This window comes from Musca autumnalis, unplaced genomic scaffold, assembly GCF_047663935.1.
Source record: "Musca autumnalis isolate F117 unplaced genomic scaffold, ASM4766393v1 scaffold_5, whole genome shotgun sequence".
Classification (NCBI taxonomy): Eukaryota; Metazoa; Arthropoda; class Insecta; order Diptera; family Muscidae; genus Musca; species Musca autumnalis.
In genome coordinates, this window is record NW_027412088.1 from 93444662 (window position 1) to 93462347 (window position 17686).

Below are 17686 nucleotides of genomic sequence, written 5' to 3' on the forward strand. Positions count from 1 at the left end.
ACTATTTCATCCTTTGTTTTGAATGCTGTTTTTACTACTTTTATACCATCATTTAAATGAAAATTAAACAAAATTTACAAACTCTTTGCTCAGCGTTGTGCGTGCATCAGGCAAGGTCCCTAGTTTTTGACACTTCATATGTCAAAATGAGAAAGTTAAGCAGATTGTGGTTGGATTGACCATCAGATAATTATGAAGAAAATAATATCATATATCGAGTTTTGTTGTTTTATGGTGCTAGCAAAAGTGACACCCATTTGTTGTATAGCCTAACGAGTTTGGGTCTTTTGAGGATTTTAGCTACAACATTTAACCTAAAAAGCTGTAAATTGTCATTGTCGTCTCCACTAAAAATTGTCCCCTTATAACGGTACGTCCCGATTTTCGGTATTTTCAGGACTAAGCTAAATTTTTTGACCAAACTACCTCCTATTTTGCATTTGAAGATCCCTGCAGTCCCGAAACTTGAACCTTTGAAATTCCCAATGGTCACAAAACTTCTCAACCAAAAATGTTCAACATAGGTCCATGTTTGGATATAGACCCCACATAACAGTACCTCCCGATTTTCGGTACATTAATGGTTTTAGCTGCAACTTTTAACCGAACAACTTGAAATTTGACGTTTGAAGTTCCCTGCAGTCACAAAACTTCTCCATGTATTGGTATAGCCTCCATATAAAAACTTCTACACCAAAAATTCTCAACATAGGTCGATGTTTTGATATAGACCCCATATAACGGTACGTCCAGATTTTTAGTGTTTTGATGAGTTTAGCTACATTTGTTGTCCGAACTAACTGTAATTTTACATTTGAGATTCCCAGTGGTCACAAAACCTCTACGCCAAAAATTGTCAACATTTTTTCGGTATTTTGAAGATTTTAGCTAAAATTTTTAATCGAATTAGGCGTTTTCTTGCTTTAATACGAATTCACAACTGAATGTTGGTAGGATTATAACTGAGATAATGTTAATTCTTGTTTTATAGTTGACGATTTAAAAAACTTCGTCTGTAATTACAAAATTGTCGAAATTACAATGTATCGCACTCTACACATATGATGGAGGTTGTGCTTGCTCTGGAGTTCTTGAATCATTGCTATAAATACCATGTTTGATATCCCAACAGTGTAGATAAATAGAATAACAGCTGATCGACGTAGTTGCTGGAAAAGGAGGTAAAGAATGCCGATCAATTTTTAATGGTTCATAACAAAACATCTTATCCATACTTACCAACCAGGGTAACACTATTACTTAGTTCCCATATTGGAATGATATAATCCATAATTGACATAAAAATAGATCCCGTAATCAAACCAATACCAGTAAATATTAACCAAGGAGCAATATAATAGTGCCGTAACTGAAACACAAGAGAAATGAAATAACTATGTATACTGCTTCTGTGTCAGGAAAGAATGTATTCCAACTTCAAATTTCTCAAACTTACTTTAGAAATACCCACTATCATGAGAATCGATAATGCGATCATAAACAAGTTGGAAATGCGGGCCGTAATACATAGAGCTATAGATAGAGAAAAAATATTGAGTTTTTATTTCAATGATAATTTAAGAAAATTTATGATTCTTACCAAGGCTAATGTTTTCCTCATGTTTAATTTCAGTTTTAATATTTATCACGAGAAAATATATCACAATTAATATGTAATAAAGAACATTTATAATGCCAACAACAAAGCCAAATCTTCGATGATCCATAGTGAACGACTGACATGTGACTATGAATGAGCTCTGATGGTAAAACTCAAAGCAGCTTCGTTCTGTTGATTTTTTTAGGCTAAACCGCAAGAAAAAGTAATGGGGCTTTTAGGAGTATAAAAATTAAAAATAAGTTAGTATGTAACCGTTTTAAAATTAGGTCATAACTAGACAGCGGAATCCTATGCAAATGGTTAGGATGGTCGTAGAGAAAATCTGATTAGACAGAAACTCGTTTTATTACAAAATGAAACGAATTAGGCCCAGAAATTTTTGCATATTTTGCATATCGTGCATATGTTGACATATTTTTACATATCTGCATAAAATGAGCATATGCAAAAATATATTCAAGGATTTGTGGTCTAAATATCCCACCAAAATGGCTGAAATTTGATATTAAGTCTTCGTTAGGGGTATGCAACTTTACAACTGAAATCTGTCCGCATAGGTCCACGTCTTCATATAGCCCCCATAGAACTTTACCTACCGATATTCGGTATTTTGAAGTTTGTGGCCTCAATATCCCACCGAAATGACTGAAAATTGGTATTTAGTCTTCTTTGGGGGTATAAAACATTCCACCTGAAATTTGTCGGATCAGGTCCACGTCTTCATATAGCCCCCATAGAACGGAACCTCCGGATTTCTGGTATTTTGTAGTTGTGCCCTCAATATCCCTCCGAAATGGCTGAAAATTGGTATTTAGTCTTCTTTGGGGGTATAAAACATTCCACCTGAAATTTGTCGGATCAGGTCCACGTCTTCATATAGCCCCCATAGAATGGTACCTCCCGATTTTCGGTATTTTGAAGGTTGTGGCCTCAATACCACACCGAAATGACTGAAATTTGGCATTTTGTCTCCTTTGTGGGTATACAACTTTCCACCTTAAAATTTGTCGGTTTGGGTTCAGGCCTTCATATAGCCCCCATAGAACGATACCTCCCGATTGTGTGGTTGTGGTTATACATTTCTCTATTTTATTGACTTATCTGAAGAGAATTTTAAGCAGAACAAGTAAAAAAGTATCAGTCAGCTTTGCTGACAGAGATATACCCTCAGCCTGTGTATATTGAAACAATTTTTTCCCAAAAAAAAACGTATGTATTTAGGGGGTTTTAAACATTTTGGATGTATGAACCGACAAACTGTTGAATAGGATTAAAGATCAAAAGTTTTGCGGAGGAGATACTTAAAGAAATGGATCGACATCGACCATTATGGAAGTGGATCTGCAGCCACTACATATGGTGCCATAGGGGGTTTTTACACCCTTCGGGCTGTTTGCTCAAGAAGTATGGACTGACCCCTGAAACAAATTTTAGCATCGTAATTGAGGCAGCGAATGCATGTTGCTTCAACAAAAATCAAAGTGATTCGCGAGCAAGTCTTAAAGTGAAGTTATCCGAAATTTTGTGTGGGAGGTACCGGATGGAATGGACAAATATAGTCCATATTTGAACCTGATCTATATCTGGTAGATATATTAGGATGTGTAAAGTATGGACCAATTCGGCCACTCCCTTCAAGAGTCACCGTACAAACAATTTTTTCGAACCTTTTTGAACTTTTGTGGGGGAGCTACCTGAAGGAGTGGAACGATATGGCTTATCTTCGAACTCAAACTATGTATGGACAAAATATTACTAAGGCCAAGTTTTGGATCGAATCGGCAGATCCGTTCGAGAGTTATCTTGCGCCACCTCATACGGTGTCATTGGGGTTTTTTGCAGCTTTCAGGCTATTTTCTCAGGAAGTATGGACGTGCCCCAGATGAAAATTGTACCGTAAATACAAGTTGCTAAAACAAAAATCAAAGCGATTCGAGAGATGACCCTAAACTGAACTTTTCCGAAATTTTGTGTGGGAGGTACCCGAAGGAGTGAACCGATTGAGTCCATATTGAAACCTTATCTAAGTCTGGTACACAATTCACGATGGGCAAAGTATGGAACAAATCGGTTGCTTCCTTCAAGAGTTATCGTGCGCACAAATTTTCCGAATATTTTCGAACTTTTGTAGGGGAGGTACCGGAAGGAGTGGACCGATATAGCCCATCTTCGAACTTAAACTAAGTTTGTGCAAAATATTACCAAAGCCAAAGTTTGAACCGAATCGGTTCATCCGTTCGAGAGTTATCGTGCGCTCCAGCCAACCAGACAGACAGACGGACGGACATTGCTCAATCGACTCCAAATTGTCTGAAATACATTTCGTCCAAACATAATTGGGGTCTAAAACCACTATTTCGATGAGGCACATTTTGCTTGTATGAAAGTGTATATACCCTCGTTAGCATGAATTCTGAGGGTATAATTAAAACAATCCGAGATGGAACTGCACTTTTCTCAAATTTTGTGTGGGAGGTACAAGAAGAAGTGAACCGATATAGTCCATATTCGAACCCAATATATATCTGAAACTATGTTTGGGCCACATCGATTGCACCCAAGGCCTACACAAGGTCGGTCATTCAGAGTTCTGTTAACAACTTTTGACAACAAACATAATAGATTTTACATTACTGTGATTTAAGTTTCTTTGTACTTTAAATCACAATAATATTTTTGACAGCAAACATAACAATCAGCTGGGCTTATTGTCCGACTGTATGGACTGTGATTGCACTCACAACATTTTACAGAAAATTTTAAACATTTATGAGGGAGGTACCCGAAGGAGTGGACCGATATAGCCCATCTTCGAACTTAAACTATGTTTGAGCAAAATATTACAACGAGATATAGTGCGAAGAATTATCGTTCGAGAGTTTTCGTGCAAACCAGCCAGACAGAAACAAATTTCGTCAAAACGTACTTGGGTTATAAAACCATTTCTTTGGTCGTATCGAGGCACATTTTTTGGTCGTATCAAAGTGTACATACGGTTATGACTTTTTGACATTTTTTCTCAAAAAAGATTTTCTGTGGCACGGATGAAAAAATTTATGTAATCTTATGTAGAAACTCATCACTTTATGATGAGACTGAGGGTATAAAAAAGTGAGCGATGTGGGGTCTTTAGGCCCCAAAGAAGTACCTAGCTTCGGAGATGCAACCACCAATATTTGACAAATGAATGTTCAAGCCGATACGTAACTTGTCCAATTATAAGGTTTAATGCCTAGTTACAACCAATTTGGTGGTCAAATGGGACTAACTAATACCATCAAAATTTCTCAAAGCCTGGACTCGTCACTTTTTATGGTGCTTTACCAAAACGTGGCCCTTTATAGTCTTTTTTCAATACGCAAAGTTCTACCGACCTACAATACATTTGACCAACATTTTATCCACCTATTTCTTTCCGTTCGTACGCTAGAGTAATTTCCACAGATGGACAGACGAACGGACATGCATAGGTATTTCGATGTAGAATTGCACGCTGATTATGAAAATAAATATATTTTGGATTTAAAATTCTTATATATATAAAAAACATCAGTCGGCTTTACCGAAAAAGACGTTCGCTCAGCCACTGTGAATTGAAATTCCATCTATGGGGCGATCGAATACTGCCAACACAACCAAAATTCTTTTACACAAAAATTTTGTATTTTTGAGGTCTTTGGGCATATGAACTTGCAGACAAAATATCAAATCTTTTCTGGTAATTATCTTAACGATTGTGGAACTTCCGAACTATCATAACTCCCAGATATTTTAAACGTTCTGCAGTTCTTATCACACAGTCGCCTATTTGGAGTTCTAGGTACTCCACATTTTTGCGGCTTTTTATTAGGATGGCTTCCGTTTTGTGTTCTGCTAATTGCAATCCCCTTGAGTTAAGCCAAGATTTAACGACGTGGATGGTGGCTTCTAACACTATTTTCGCCTCTCCTATAGTCTTTGCTACTATTGCCAAAGCTATATCGTCCGCAAAACCGAGTATATTGAATTTTTTTGGTAATTTTAATCTTAGAACCCCATCATACATAATGTTCCATAGAACTCCTCCTATGATTTTTTGTTCCTTGACTCCTTCGTCTGATTCATATCCCAGCAAAATTTTATGGAAGTGGTTCCATGAGAAGCCATGATTTCACTGGATCTTTTGCATTGGTTCAAATGAAGTCGTGAAAGATACGATCTTTTCATTAGGAGTGCTGTTGGAGTCCATATCGAAATCTGAACTGGTGATGAGAAGATAATAGAAAAGCTTTTGTAAGATGAAACAAAATCAGTGGCTGAGAGTGGACGAAGTAAACTCTGTTGCGGTGCAGCGGCGGTGTTTAGACTGCCACAGCTGGGACAGCCGGAAGTCAAGTTTCTCACTTAAATTTACAACCTGTCGCTTGCCAAACACATCGTTCCCGAAGTCTGGAAAATAGGCCAGCTACTGAAGCCCGAAAAGGATGCCAGCAAAGGTGAATCTTACAGGCCGATTTTGTCGCCCGTAGCAAGGACCCTTGTGGCTTTAGTTCTTCCACCATCAGAAATAACTTTCCAGTTGCCGATCAATAGCATAGGATCCATAAGCAGCACAACAACTGCGCTGAAGGCCATCTCCATATTAGCGGAAGACTCACTCAGAGCAAGCTGTGGGATAGAACAGTGATAGTGACACTTGATTTAGCAAAGCCCTTTGATATTGTCAAGCACCCTCGTTGTTTGATGCCATCGAGCAGACTACGCACTGCCCAAGTTTGAAACGTTGGATAATAAATTTTAAGTGTGGATGACAGTAGTACGTAGAATTTAGGATCAAGAAGTCCAAGACCCGTAGACTGAAGAAAACCTCTTCTGAATTCCAAACGCTGCAGACGGCATTGAGATCGTAATGTATGCGAATGATTGTACTATCTTGGCGTCAGGTGCCTTCCCTGACGATATTTGTGAAAGACTGAGCTCCTTTTTGTCTGATCTTACCATTTTTTCCACGCGAGGAATATGCAAATACCAGCCAATAAATCTGCGGCCTCTCTGTTCACTACCTGGGCGGCCGAGTTGGGAACAATAGTGTTGAATGTCATGGTCGATGATAGCAGAATTCAGACCACAGGCCCAGGCAGCCAGGGGGTCTTCATAATCTAGAAAGAGAAGTCTAACGTTACAAGAGAGAACCTCGATCAACAAGCCTTTCAACCAGGTTTAAGTAGAATTCACACGAATGCAGTCGCAGGTGCAGTAAACAGTTATCGTGTGAATGCGGTCCTTGGAGAACATCCACCATCTATCGCAGCTGAGAAGCGCCAGCTGTCAGGACAAACCAGAGTAGTTTTGGGTCAATACTCTCGGGATGGTGCAGCCGTCAAAATTCCTATAGTACTGATGACACGGCGGAAAACATCTGCCCAGCATACTGCACAGGCCCCCACGACACACTTCTCCTTTTCAATTGCCCTACCAATCCTGCCAAGAAACTTAAGTTTGCAGCTTTGTGGTTACAAACCATATAAATAGCGAAATTCTTACGACTGATAGACCAAGAGTCAGATTAAGCAGAAAAATGAGAATACAAACATATTAACTACTGTTACAACAACGAGAACAAACTGCAAATATAGATGTAAACTTTATGATGATAAATAAATTATAGTTATTTCATTAATTCCTTTGAATTAATAAAATAAAAAAATTAAAATCATTTTTCAATACAGCATTTTCCATATTCCGAACAAGACGTGAAAATTACATGCCAAAGGGTTGGTGAAAATGACATGCCAAAGATTAGTGAAAATGCTATTCTTGGGAATTGGTTAAGATGGCATGCCAAAGGATTGGTATAGATGCCATTCCAAAGAATTGTTGAAGATGCCATTCCATCGAGTTAGTAAAGATGACATGCTTAGGATCTGAAAATGAATTGCATCTTTTGGGGGTCACGCTCTTGAAAAAGAATGAGTGAAGATGCTGAAAAAATGACATTCCATTTCACTTGCACCCATTCTTGAATAGCATCTTTGGCATCGAACATTTTGCTGGGATATTAAGACTCTTTGTCGAAAGTAGTCTTTAATTATAGCTACTAGGTAAGGTGGGATGTTAAGTTGAATAAGGGCATTCACGATGTTTTCCCAGTTTGCTCTATTGAAAGCATTTTTAACATCCAGGGTTATGATTACACAGTATTCTTTTGTACCCTTCTTCCAACTCCTGCCATCTATTGCGGTTCCTGCAATGTCAACGACCGTTTTTATAGCCTCCACCCTTTATCTATTCTTCCTGAAGTCGAATTGCATTTCTGCCATTACCTCTTGGCGTGGAAAAAGATGGTTTATTATATTTTTCAACGTTGCAGCTTCTGTGGGTACGCTGTTTTTGAAGATTTTCAGCTTTTTGGTCCCTAGTTTATAAGCTAGTCCGTAGGGTTGATTTTCAATCTCATCGCAGATGCGCATGAAACAATTGCGTTTGCTACGGCGTATTGCAGCTTTAAGCTCCTTCTTCTTCTCTTTGTGGGTCTGGTGATGTAAATCATTATCTGCTCTATTACGAGTTCGTATGAATCGTCGGCTGGCTCGGATACAGTCTTTGCATAGTTCAGCTATTTCGTGGTTCCACCAATACACTGGGGATTTATTTGCACCTCGCTTTGTTTTTTTCATCGAAGCGTTACACGATTGGGTTATGTTAGTAATCAGTTGTTGCGCCATTCTCCCTGGGGAACTATTTAATGTGATGCCTTCCATTGATTCGATATACATAGGAGTCAAATATAGCAACATGTTATTCATAATTATAGCCGAATGCGTTAAATCCCTGTCCATATGTTACGTAAACTTTTGGTATTAGCCCTATTTCTCCAGACTAGGGTCTTTAATATCTTGTCAATGAAGGTGGAAGATATTGTTCTCATATCCCAAAACCTATAAAAGCCATTTATCCACACTCCGTTACTGTCATGTGAAGATACAGGAGACTTCATAATGTTTAAGTATATTTACCACATAGCCATCATTAAAAGCTTCGTACGCATTTCTCGACATGGTTGCAGATTTATGGGCTTTCCTGCCTATCATGTCAATTCACTACCCAGCAAAATGTTCGATGCCAAGGATGCTATTGAATCATGGGTGCAAGTAATCTGGCTTGCCATCTTTTTAGCATTTTCACTCATGAATTTTATATGAGCGTGAACACCATAAGATGACATTCATTGTCGGATCCTAAGCATGTCATTTTGACCAATGCTTTGACATGTAATTTTCACCAACCCTTTGGCATGATATTTTCATGTCTTGTTTGGAAAATGGAAAATTCTGTATTGAAATATGATTTTCATGACAAACCAAACTCTTTATTATTTCAAAATAATTCATGAAATAACTAGAACTAATGTATCAGCATAAAGTTTACACCCAAAATTTCAATTTAATCACCGCCGCTGCACCGCAACAGAGTTTACTTCGTCCACTCTCAGCCACTGATTTTGTTTCATCTTACAAAAGCTTTTCTATTATCTTCTCATCACCAGTTCAGATTTCGACATGGTCTCCAACAGCACTCCTTTAAGAATTTCTAGTTCGTGAACCTACATTTAATTTGTAATTTTATAACAACAATTTTGGAAATGTATACTCTTTTGTTTTGATGTCGCTACATGTAGGGATGTACAAATCGACTTGTTTGTTTATAGTGATCTGTACAAATGATTTAAATGCTGATGAAAAGATCGGATCTTTCACGACTTTTGTTGCATGGGCTTAAATGCTAATGAAAAGATCGGATCTTTCACGACTTGCTTTGAACCAATGCAAAATATGCCATTAAATCACGTCATCGCATAGAACGCCTTCCTTCAAATTTTGCTGGGTAGTTACAGGTAATGCGGTGTGTAATATATTGACTATTTTATGGACTACCGGTGGATAGTGTAATCGACAATGTTTCTCTCGTGTCATCTCTTTTCAACATTATTTCTTTTTTTAAACAAAATATAAAAAATGTTCTGTCATATTGTTTATTCATAATTAAAAAACGCATTTTGATGCGTTTGTTGTGCAAAAATTAAGTTGCCAAAAAGAACGTGTTACGAGCTAAATTAAAGAAAGGATGAACAATTTAAGAAGAATATGTGTAATATATCTGTGGTAAGTATTGATATCTATCTTGACGGAATACATTATCGCGTCATTTCATTAAACTTATACATTTTATTCCAGGAACTTTTGAATGATCTGAAGGATACACGAGAAAAACATTCCAAAGACCAAATAAACATAAGTCGCTGTATCAAGTAGTATCGCTCTAGTTCCAGTATCAAGGTTCAATATGGACCTGTCATATCCACAAGTATACAAGATTATATTGTCACTTGTAACATTTTTGCACACCATGCAATAAAATAAAGTGTGGCTAATGCATACATACATATATGCATTTACCCATTTATCTGACTTCAACTTACTAGTAATTTTGGCTATAATTTCTAACTACCGAATTGAATGGTTACTGGTAATGCATTGAAGGTACAAGTGCTTTCCGAAGACTATCGAATTGAGTGGTTAGTGTAATGCAATGAAGAGACAGTTGCCTTCACACGACTATCGAATTGACATTCCCATGTTAAATTCACCAGTCTAGAACATTGCGAGTAGATTGGATGGTAACTAGGGGTGTTTACCAGTAACCAGCAAAATTACTAGTTATTCCCTAGTTACCCGAACACCTGGTATATGTAGTCTCAATGCTATGGTGAGACGATGATAGGAATTGTGTTGTGGTTTGTTGACACATTTTCAATGTGATAGTGAAACGATGAGACCATACAAAAGAAAAATAGAGCAAAGTTGAGAGCATTTACCAAACAAGAGAGGAAATATGAGAGTAAATAAAGGGAATGTTGGGACAAACAGAAACATGATTGTGCATCTCTTGAAAATCTTACATATTTTTGAAAAAATTGTGGCTTTTGAATGGTTATAAGAAACTATCATGTATCTTATGTGAGGTACCTGTACAGTATGAAAAAACTAAATCAAGAACCATGGTAGAACAAGAAAAGGTAGCAGCAATACCCAGCTGACTGAACTGGGCTGTAATGTTAGTGTCAAATTCCATACGACATTTTATATATTTATTTCTATGTTCGATATATATTAGGGATATATATTTTTTGAAGAACAAATTTATTCATCAGAAAAAAAACTATTTCCCATTAAGACTCCTTCATATCATTGACATGTATCCTCCTCCAGGTCCGAACGACATGCCGCACACTAAAACACCGCTTATAGAAGCGGTACAATATTTGTTAATATGTGTGGTATTTTGTTAAACTTGAAAAGAATAATGCCCTAATAAACATGTGCTTTATACCATCCGCCATATGGAAGGTATAAATAAATTTGTCATTCCGTTTGTAACACATCGAAATATTCGTCGGAGACCCTACAAAGTATATGCATATACTATTGATCAGCATAAAATTCTAAGTCGATCTAACCATGTCCGTCCGTCCGTCTGACTGTTGAAATCAAGATACAGCTCGCAATTTTTAAGATAGAGCGTCGAAATTTGGCACAGAAGTTTTTATTACTTCGAGGATGGTTGGTATTGAAAATGGGATATATCGGTCCACGTTTTGATATAGCCCCCATAGAACAGTACCTCCCGATTTTCGGTATTTTTGAGGTTTTAGCTTCATTTTCCCACCAAAATAGCTGAAATTTGGTATTTAGTCATCGTTGGGTGTATAAAAATTTCCACTTTAAATTTGTTGGTATAGGTCCACGCCTTCACATAGCCCCCATAGAACGGTACCTCCCGATTTTCGGTATTTTGAAGGTTGTGGTCACAATAATCCACCGAAATTGCTAAAATTTGGTACTTAGTCTTGGTTGGGGGTATGGAACTTTCCCCCCGAAATTTGTCGGTTAAGGTCCACGCCTTCATATAGACCCCATAGAACGGTACCACCCGATTTTCGGTATTTTAAAGTTTGTGTCCACCGAAATGGCTGAAATTTGGTACTTAGTCTTCGTTGGGGGTATAAAACTTTACCCCAGAAATTTGTCGGTACTATATTTAAAGCCTCCATAGAGCGGTACCTCCCGAATGTGGTTATTGTGAAAATTAGCCACATTTTTTACGGAAATTACTTAAATTTGAAATTTTGTCTTCTTCATACACGAAGGGAAATTGTTCCATTTTACAATACAAATCGTGGTGGAGGGTATAACGAGTTCGGCCCGGCCGAACTTAACGCCGTTCTTACTTGTTTGTTTTCAAAAGCAAACGATTGAAACAGCTTCTATTTTTTTTCAAAGAATTACCAGCGACCCCAAACATTTTTGCAAGAATTCTATTTTCTGCGAGAAATTATGCATTTAGTGGAATGAAATGGAAACATTCAAATTGAAAATCTAACGAATTTTCATTCATGTTTATACCCTCAGCCTTTAGGCTAAAGAGGGTATTTACACTTTGATACGACCAAAAATGTACCTCATCGAAATAATGGTTTTAGACCCCAAGAATGTTTATACGATATCCGTTTCAGACAATTTTGAGTAGATCTAGCAATGTCCGTCCGTCTGTCCGTCTGTCTGGCTGGCTGGTGCGCACGATAACTCTGGAACGGATCAATCGATTCGATTCAAATTTTGGATATCGAAATATTTTGTCCAGATTCGATTTAAGTTCGAAGATGGGCCATATAGGTCCACTCCTTCAGGTACCTCCCACACAAATGTTCAAAAATTGTCGCAAAACTTGTGCGCACGATAACTCTTGTAGGGAATAACCGATTTGGTCCATACTTTGCACTTCGTGTAATTTCTACCAAACTTAGATGAGGTTCCAATATGGACTCAATCGGTCCACTCCTTTGGGTACCTCCCACACAAAATTTCGGAAAAGTTCATTTTAGGACCTGGTCTCGAATCGCTTTGATTTTTGTTGTAGCAACTTGTATTCGCTGTCCTCAATACGACGGTACAAGTTTCATAAGGGGCAAGTCCATACTTCCTGAGAAAGTAGCCTGAAAGGTGCAAAAATCCTATGACACCGTGTGTAGTGGTTGGAGCGCAAGATAAATCTCCAACGGATTCGGCCAATTCGGTCCAAAATTTGACCTTCGTAATATTTTGTCCAAACATATTTTAACTTCGAAGATAAGCCATATCGGTCCACTCCTTCAGGTACCTCCCCCACAAAAGTTCAAAAATGTTCGGAAAAATTGTGCGCACGATAAATTTTGAAGGGAGTGACCGATGTAATCCGTACTTTGCACATCCTAATATATCTACCAGATATAGATCAGGTTCGAATATGGACTATATTTGCCTACTCCTTATGGTACCTCTCACACACAATTTCAGATAAGTTCACTTTAAGACCTGCTCTCGAATCACTTGGATTTTTGTTGAAGCGATTTGCATTCGCTACCTCCATTACGACGGCAAAAGTTTTTTTAGGAGCAGGTCCATATTTCTTGGGAAAACATCCCGAAAGGTGTAAAAAGCCCTATGTCACCACATGTGGCTCTCGAACTGTTCTACCGATTTGGTGCAACATTTGGTCTTCGTCATATTTTATTAAAACTTAGTTTCATGGGGCAATACCGGTCCCCAACTTCCGGTACTTCTCCCCAATATTTAAAAAATGTCACTAAAATGATAGGACGATATCACTTGAATGGGGCAACCAATTTGGTCCAAACTTTGGGTCTCCAAATATTTTGTCAAAATTTAGTTTAACTCCTAAAATGGCCCATATCGGTCCTCCCTAAGGGTACCACCTCCACAAAAGTTCAACATTTGTGTTAATTCCTAATCCACATTTTTGTCGGCAAGTTCAAATGTTAAAAAAGGTCCACAAAATTCTGAAAAGATGCTTAATACATTCTATCTGTCCGTAGATGAAAGTTTCAATTCACATTGGCTGAGGGTATACCTCTGTCGGCAAAGCCGACTGACACTTTTTTACTTCTTCATAGTCGTTTTTCATGCTCTACACGGCTATGCGGTGGTCTTTTTGATATTTGCAAAAATTGCAAAAAAGTTATAACACTACTGTACAGTATGAAAAAACTACATCACGAACGAAAAAAAAATTCTTGAAATATTTTTTTCTGTGTATTGGTATAGCACACACATCCACACGAAAAAATCTCAACATTCTCGATGTTTTGATATAGACCCAGATTTTTAGAGTTTTGATGAGTTTAGCTACATTTGTTCCAGTGGTCACAAAACCTCTATGCCAAAAATTTTCAACATTTTTTCGGTATTTTGAGAATTTCAGCTAAAATTTTTAACCGAACTAGACGTTTTCTTGGTTTAATACAAACTCACAACTGAATATTGGTAGGGTTATAACTGAGATAATGTTAATTCTTGTTTTATAGTTATGATTTAAAAAACTTCCTCTGTAATTACGAAATTATCGAAATTGCAACTATGCACATATGGTGGAGGTTGTGCTTGCTCTGGAGTTCTTGAATCATTGCTATAAATACCATTTTTGATATCCCTCCAGAGTAGATAAATAGAATAACAACTGAGCGATGTAGTTGCTGGAAAAAGAATTAAAGAATGTCGATTAATTTTTAATGGTTCATATTAAAACATCTTGTCCATACTTACCAATCAGAGTAACACTATTAATTAGTTCCCATATTGGAATGATATAACCCATAACTGACATAAGAATAGATCCCGTAATCAAGCCAAAAGCAGTAAATATTAACCAAGGAGCAATATAATAGTGCCGTAACTGAAACACAAGAGAAATGAATAACAATACTATTTCTCAGAATTTCTGTAACTTACTTTAGAAATGCCCACTATCATGAGAATCGATAATGCGATCATAATCAAACTGGAAACACAGGCCATAATATACAGAGCTATAGAGAGAAAAACATAGAGATTTTATTTCAATGCAAATATTAACAAAATTAGACATTCTTACCAAGGCTAATGTTTTCCTCATGTTGAATTTCAGTTTTAATAATTATCACGAGAAAATATATTGTAATTAATATGTAATAAAGAACATTTATAATGCCAATGACAAAGCCAAATCTTCGATGATCCATGGCGATCGACTGACATATGACTATGAATGAGCTCTGATGGAAACAATGAAATCAGCTTCGTTTTCTTGGCTATTATAGAAGTAACCACAAGAAAATATAATGAGGCATTTAGGAGTGTAAAAATAAGTTAGTATGTAACAGTTTTAAAATTAGGTCAGATCGATCACAACATACCTTTCACATTCTGTGAGTCCAAATTTAATCCAAAAATCACCTTTTCTAGAGAATTGGAAGGAAAGTGACAAAAATAGAGACCCATTAAAATGTTCGATTTAAAAATGTTACTCAATCATGGCACAGTGGTTTTGCTAATATGGGAAGGTGCGACCAAACTATTTCTGTACAATATACAGATCTGGATAAACATTAATGTAGTCATAACAATTTTCAACATAGGTGCAAGTTTTGACATAGTCCCCATCCAAACATATGTTTCCTTTTTATACCCTCCAACATAATATGGAGGGTATAATTAAATTTGTCATTCCGTTTGTAACACATCGAAATATTCATCGGAGACCATATAAAGTATATATATTCCCGATAAGGGTAAAATTCTAAGTCGATCAAGATACAGCTCGCAATTATTAAGTTAGAGCTTTGTAATTTGGTATATAAGTTTGTATTGCTTCCAAGATTTTTGGTATTGCAAATGGGCTATATCGGTCCACGTTTTGATATGGCAACCATAGAACTGTACCACCAGATTTTCGGTATTTGGAAGACTTTAGCCTCATTATCACGCCGAAATGACTGAAATTCGGTACTTTGTCTTCGTTGTGGGTAAAAAATATTCCCCCAGAAATTTGTCAATATAGAACCACGCCTTCATATAGCCCCCATAGAACGGTACCTCCCCATTTTCGGATTTTGGAAGGTTGTGGCCACAAATTTGGTATTTGTCTTCATTTAGGGTATTAAACGTTCCATATGAAATTTGTCGGTATAGGTCCACGCCTTCATATAGCCCCCATAGAACGCTACCTCTCGGTTTTCGGTATCTTGATGGCTGTGGTAACTGCAACCCACCGAAATGGGTGAAATTTGGTATTTAGAGTTTGTTGGAGGTAAAAGCCTTTCTGACTGAAATTCGTCGGTATAGGTCCACGTTTCGACATATGTATGTAACCCCCAAACAAGGGTACCTCCCGATGTTCGTATTTTTGAATGTTGTGACCTCAATATCCCACCGAAATTCTGAAATTTGTTGTCTATGGGTTAATAAAATATTCCAGAAGAGAATTATCAGTATAGGCCCTCGGGTTCCTTTATCCCCCATAGAATCGTGCCTCTTGATTTTCGGTATTTTGAAGGTCTCAGCAAAATTTCGGAAATTTGGTATTTAGTCTTCTTTGATTCTAAAAACATTCCGTCAGAAATTTTAAGGTTTAGATCTACATACATTTTGATATAGCCCCCATGGAACGGTACCTCCCGAATTTCGGTATTTTGAAGGTTAGCCACAATATTTTACCGAACATGCTGAAATTTGGTATTTAGTCTTCCATTTTACTTCAATACAACTCGTGTTGGAGGGTAGAAGAAGTTCGGCATGGCCGAAATAAACGCCTTTCTTACTTGTTAGTATATAGGAACGTATGCACCGCCGTGTGGCTCGAATTTATACGCCTTTTTACCGGGTTCATCATCGCTCATTCTTATTACATGGCCTAGCCAACGCAATCGCTGCATCTCGATACGTTTAACTATATTGATGTCGTTGTATAGCAGATACAGCTCGTGGTTCATACGACGTCGATATTCACCGTCAACGCAGATCGGTCCGTAAATCTTTCGAAGAATTTTTCTCCCAAACACGCCAAGCACTGCCTTATCTGTTTGTGCAAATACCCAAGCTTCGGGACCATGCAGGGGTAGTATCAATATTTTGTAAAGCGTTATTTTTGTTTGACGAGTTGTGGTTTTGTTTTTGAAGTGCTTACTTAAGCCAAAGTAGCATCTGTTGGCCAATACAATTCTTCTTTTTATTTCACAACTGATGTCGTTTGTTGTGTTTACATCGGTGCCGAGGTATACGAAGTCTTTTACTGCATCAAAATTATAGGAACCAACTTCAACAGTTGGTCCGATCTTAATGGACACATTGCGCGTCGACACCATCAGCTGGGTCTTCTCGCCGTTTACCGCCAGACCCACTTTAGCAGATTCTCCTTCGACCTTCATAAAGGTATCAGTTACTTCTTTTACTGATGTCTATATCATCAGCATAAGCAAGTAACATGTGGCTATTGGTGTAGATTGTGCCACTTCTTTTGTCGTTTGCCTCTCGTATAACCTTTTCTGGCAGGATGTTGAAAAGATCACACGAAAGGCTGTCTCCTTGCCTGAAACCTCTTTTCGTAGAAAACTCTTCGGAGAGGTTCTTTCCTATTTTAACTGAAGATCTTGTGTCAGTTAGAGTCATTTTTCAAAGCCGAATGAGCTTCGCGGGGATACCAAATTCAGACATGGATTGGAATACCTTTGAACGTAGCGGGCTGTCGAAGGCTGCTTTATAATCGACAAAAAGGTGATAGTTGCCGATCTGCATCTCTTGGGTCTTCTCCAGGATTTGACGCAGGGTAAATATCTGGACAATGGTGGACTTGCCAGGTCTAGAGACACATTTGTATGGTCCAATTATTTCGTTGACCATAGGCTTTAGTCGTTCACACAATATCCCTGACACTATCTTGTAGGCGATAGGGAGAAGACTTATTCCCCTATAGTTGGAGCATAAAGCCTTATCTTATGGACGGGACACAGGATGCTCAGGTTCCAATCGTCGGGTACGCGTTCTTTCTGCCAGATGGAGCTAACTAGCTGATGCATACACCTTATCAGCGTGTCGCCTCCGGTTGGTAGGCCATCAACTCCTGCTGCCTTATTATTCTTCTGCCGGTTTATTGCTATCTTTACCTCATCTTGGCCGGGTGGTATACATTCAATACCATCTTCTGGGATTGGATCTG

The 17686-nt window shown here is 37.8% G+C and overlaps 2 protein-coding genes across 2 annotated transcripts; both read right to left on the bottom strand.

Moving 5' to 3' along the window:
* Positions 1–1053: 1053 nt before the first annotated feature.
* LOC141386690 (uncharacterized) lies at positions 1054–1728 on the bottom strand. The gene is made up of 4 exons (XM_073955610.1): positions 1601–1728; positions 1457–1533; positions 1240–1369; positions 1054–1169 (listed from the first exon to the last, which is right to left on the bottom strand). The coding sequence occupies exons 1-4, from the start codon at positions 1725–1727 to the stop codon at positions 1054–1056; spliced, it is 450 nt and encodes a 149-aa protein (XP_073811711.1). The 5' UTR covers position 1728.
* Positions 1729–13786: 12058 nt separating this feature from the next.
* LOC141406843 (uncharacterized) lies at positions 13787–14736 on the bottom strand. The gene is made up of 4 exons (XM_073992954.1): positions 14588–14736; positions 14446–14522; positions 14260–14389; positions 13787–14189 (listed from the first exon to the last, which is right to left on the bottom strand). The coding sequence occupies exons 1-4, from the start codon at positions 14712–14714 to the stop codon at positions 14029–14031; spliced, it is 495 nt and encodes a 164-aa protein (XP_073849055.1). The 5' UTR covers positions 14715–14736; the 3' UTR covers positions 13787–14028.
* Positions 14737–17686: the final 2950 nt, after the last annotated feature.

What these genes read in the sequence shown, in the direction of transcription:
- LOC141386690 (XM_073955610.1), bottom strand. Translation starts at nt 1,727, where the DNA reads ATGGATCATCGAAGATTTGGCTTTGTTGTTGGCATTATAAATGTTCTT. An exon ending in TGAGGAAAACATTAGCCTTG is followed by an intron (nt 1,534 to 1,600) that starts GTAAGAATCATA and finishes CTCTATCTATAG; the next exon opens with CTCTATGTATTACGGCCCGC. An exon ending in TAATAGTGTTACCCTGGTTG is followed by an intron (nt 1,170 to 1,239) that starts GTAAGTATGGAT and finishes CTCCTTTTCCAG; the next exon opens with CAACTACGTCGATCAGCTGT.
- LOC141406843 (XM_073992954.1), bottom strand. Translation starts at nt 14,714, where the DNA reads ATGGATCATCGAAGATTTGGCTTTGTCATTGGCATTATAAATGTTCTT. An exon ending in TGAGGAAAACATTAGCCTTG is followed by an intron (nt 14,523 to 14,587) that starts GTAAGAATGTCT and finishes TTCTCTCTATAG; the next exon opens with CTCTGTATATTATGGCCTGT. An exon ending in TGATAGTGGGCATTTCTAAA is followed by an intron (nt 14,390 to 14,445) that starts GTAAGTTACAGA and finishes CTTGTGTTTCAG; the next exon opens with TTACGGCACTATTATATTGC.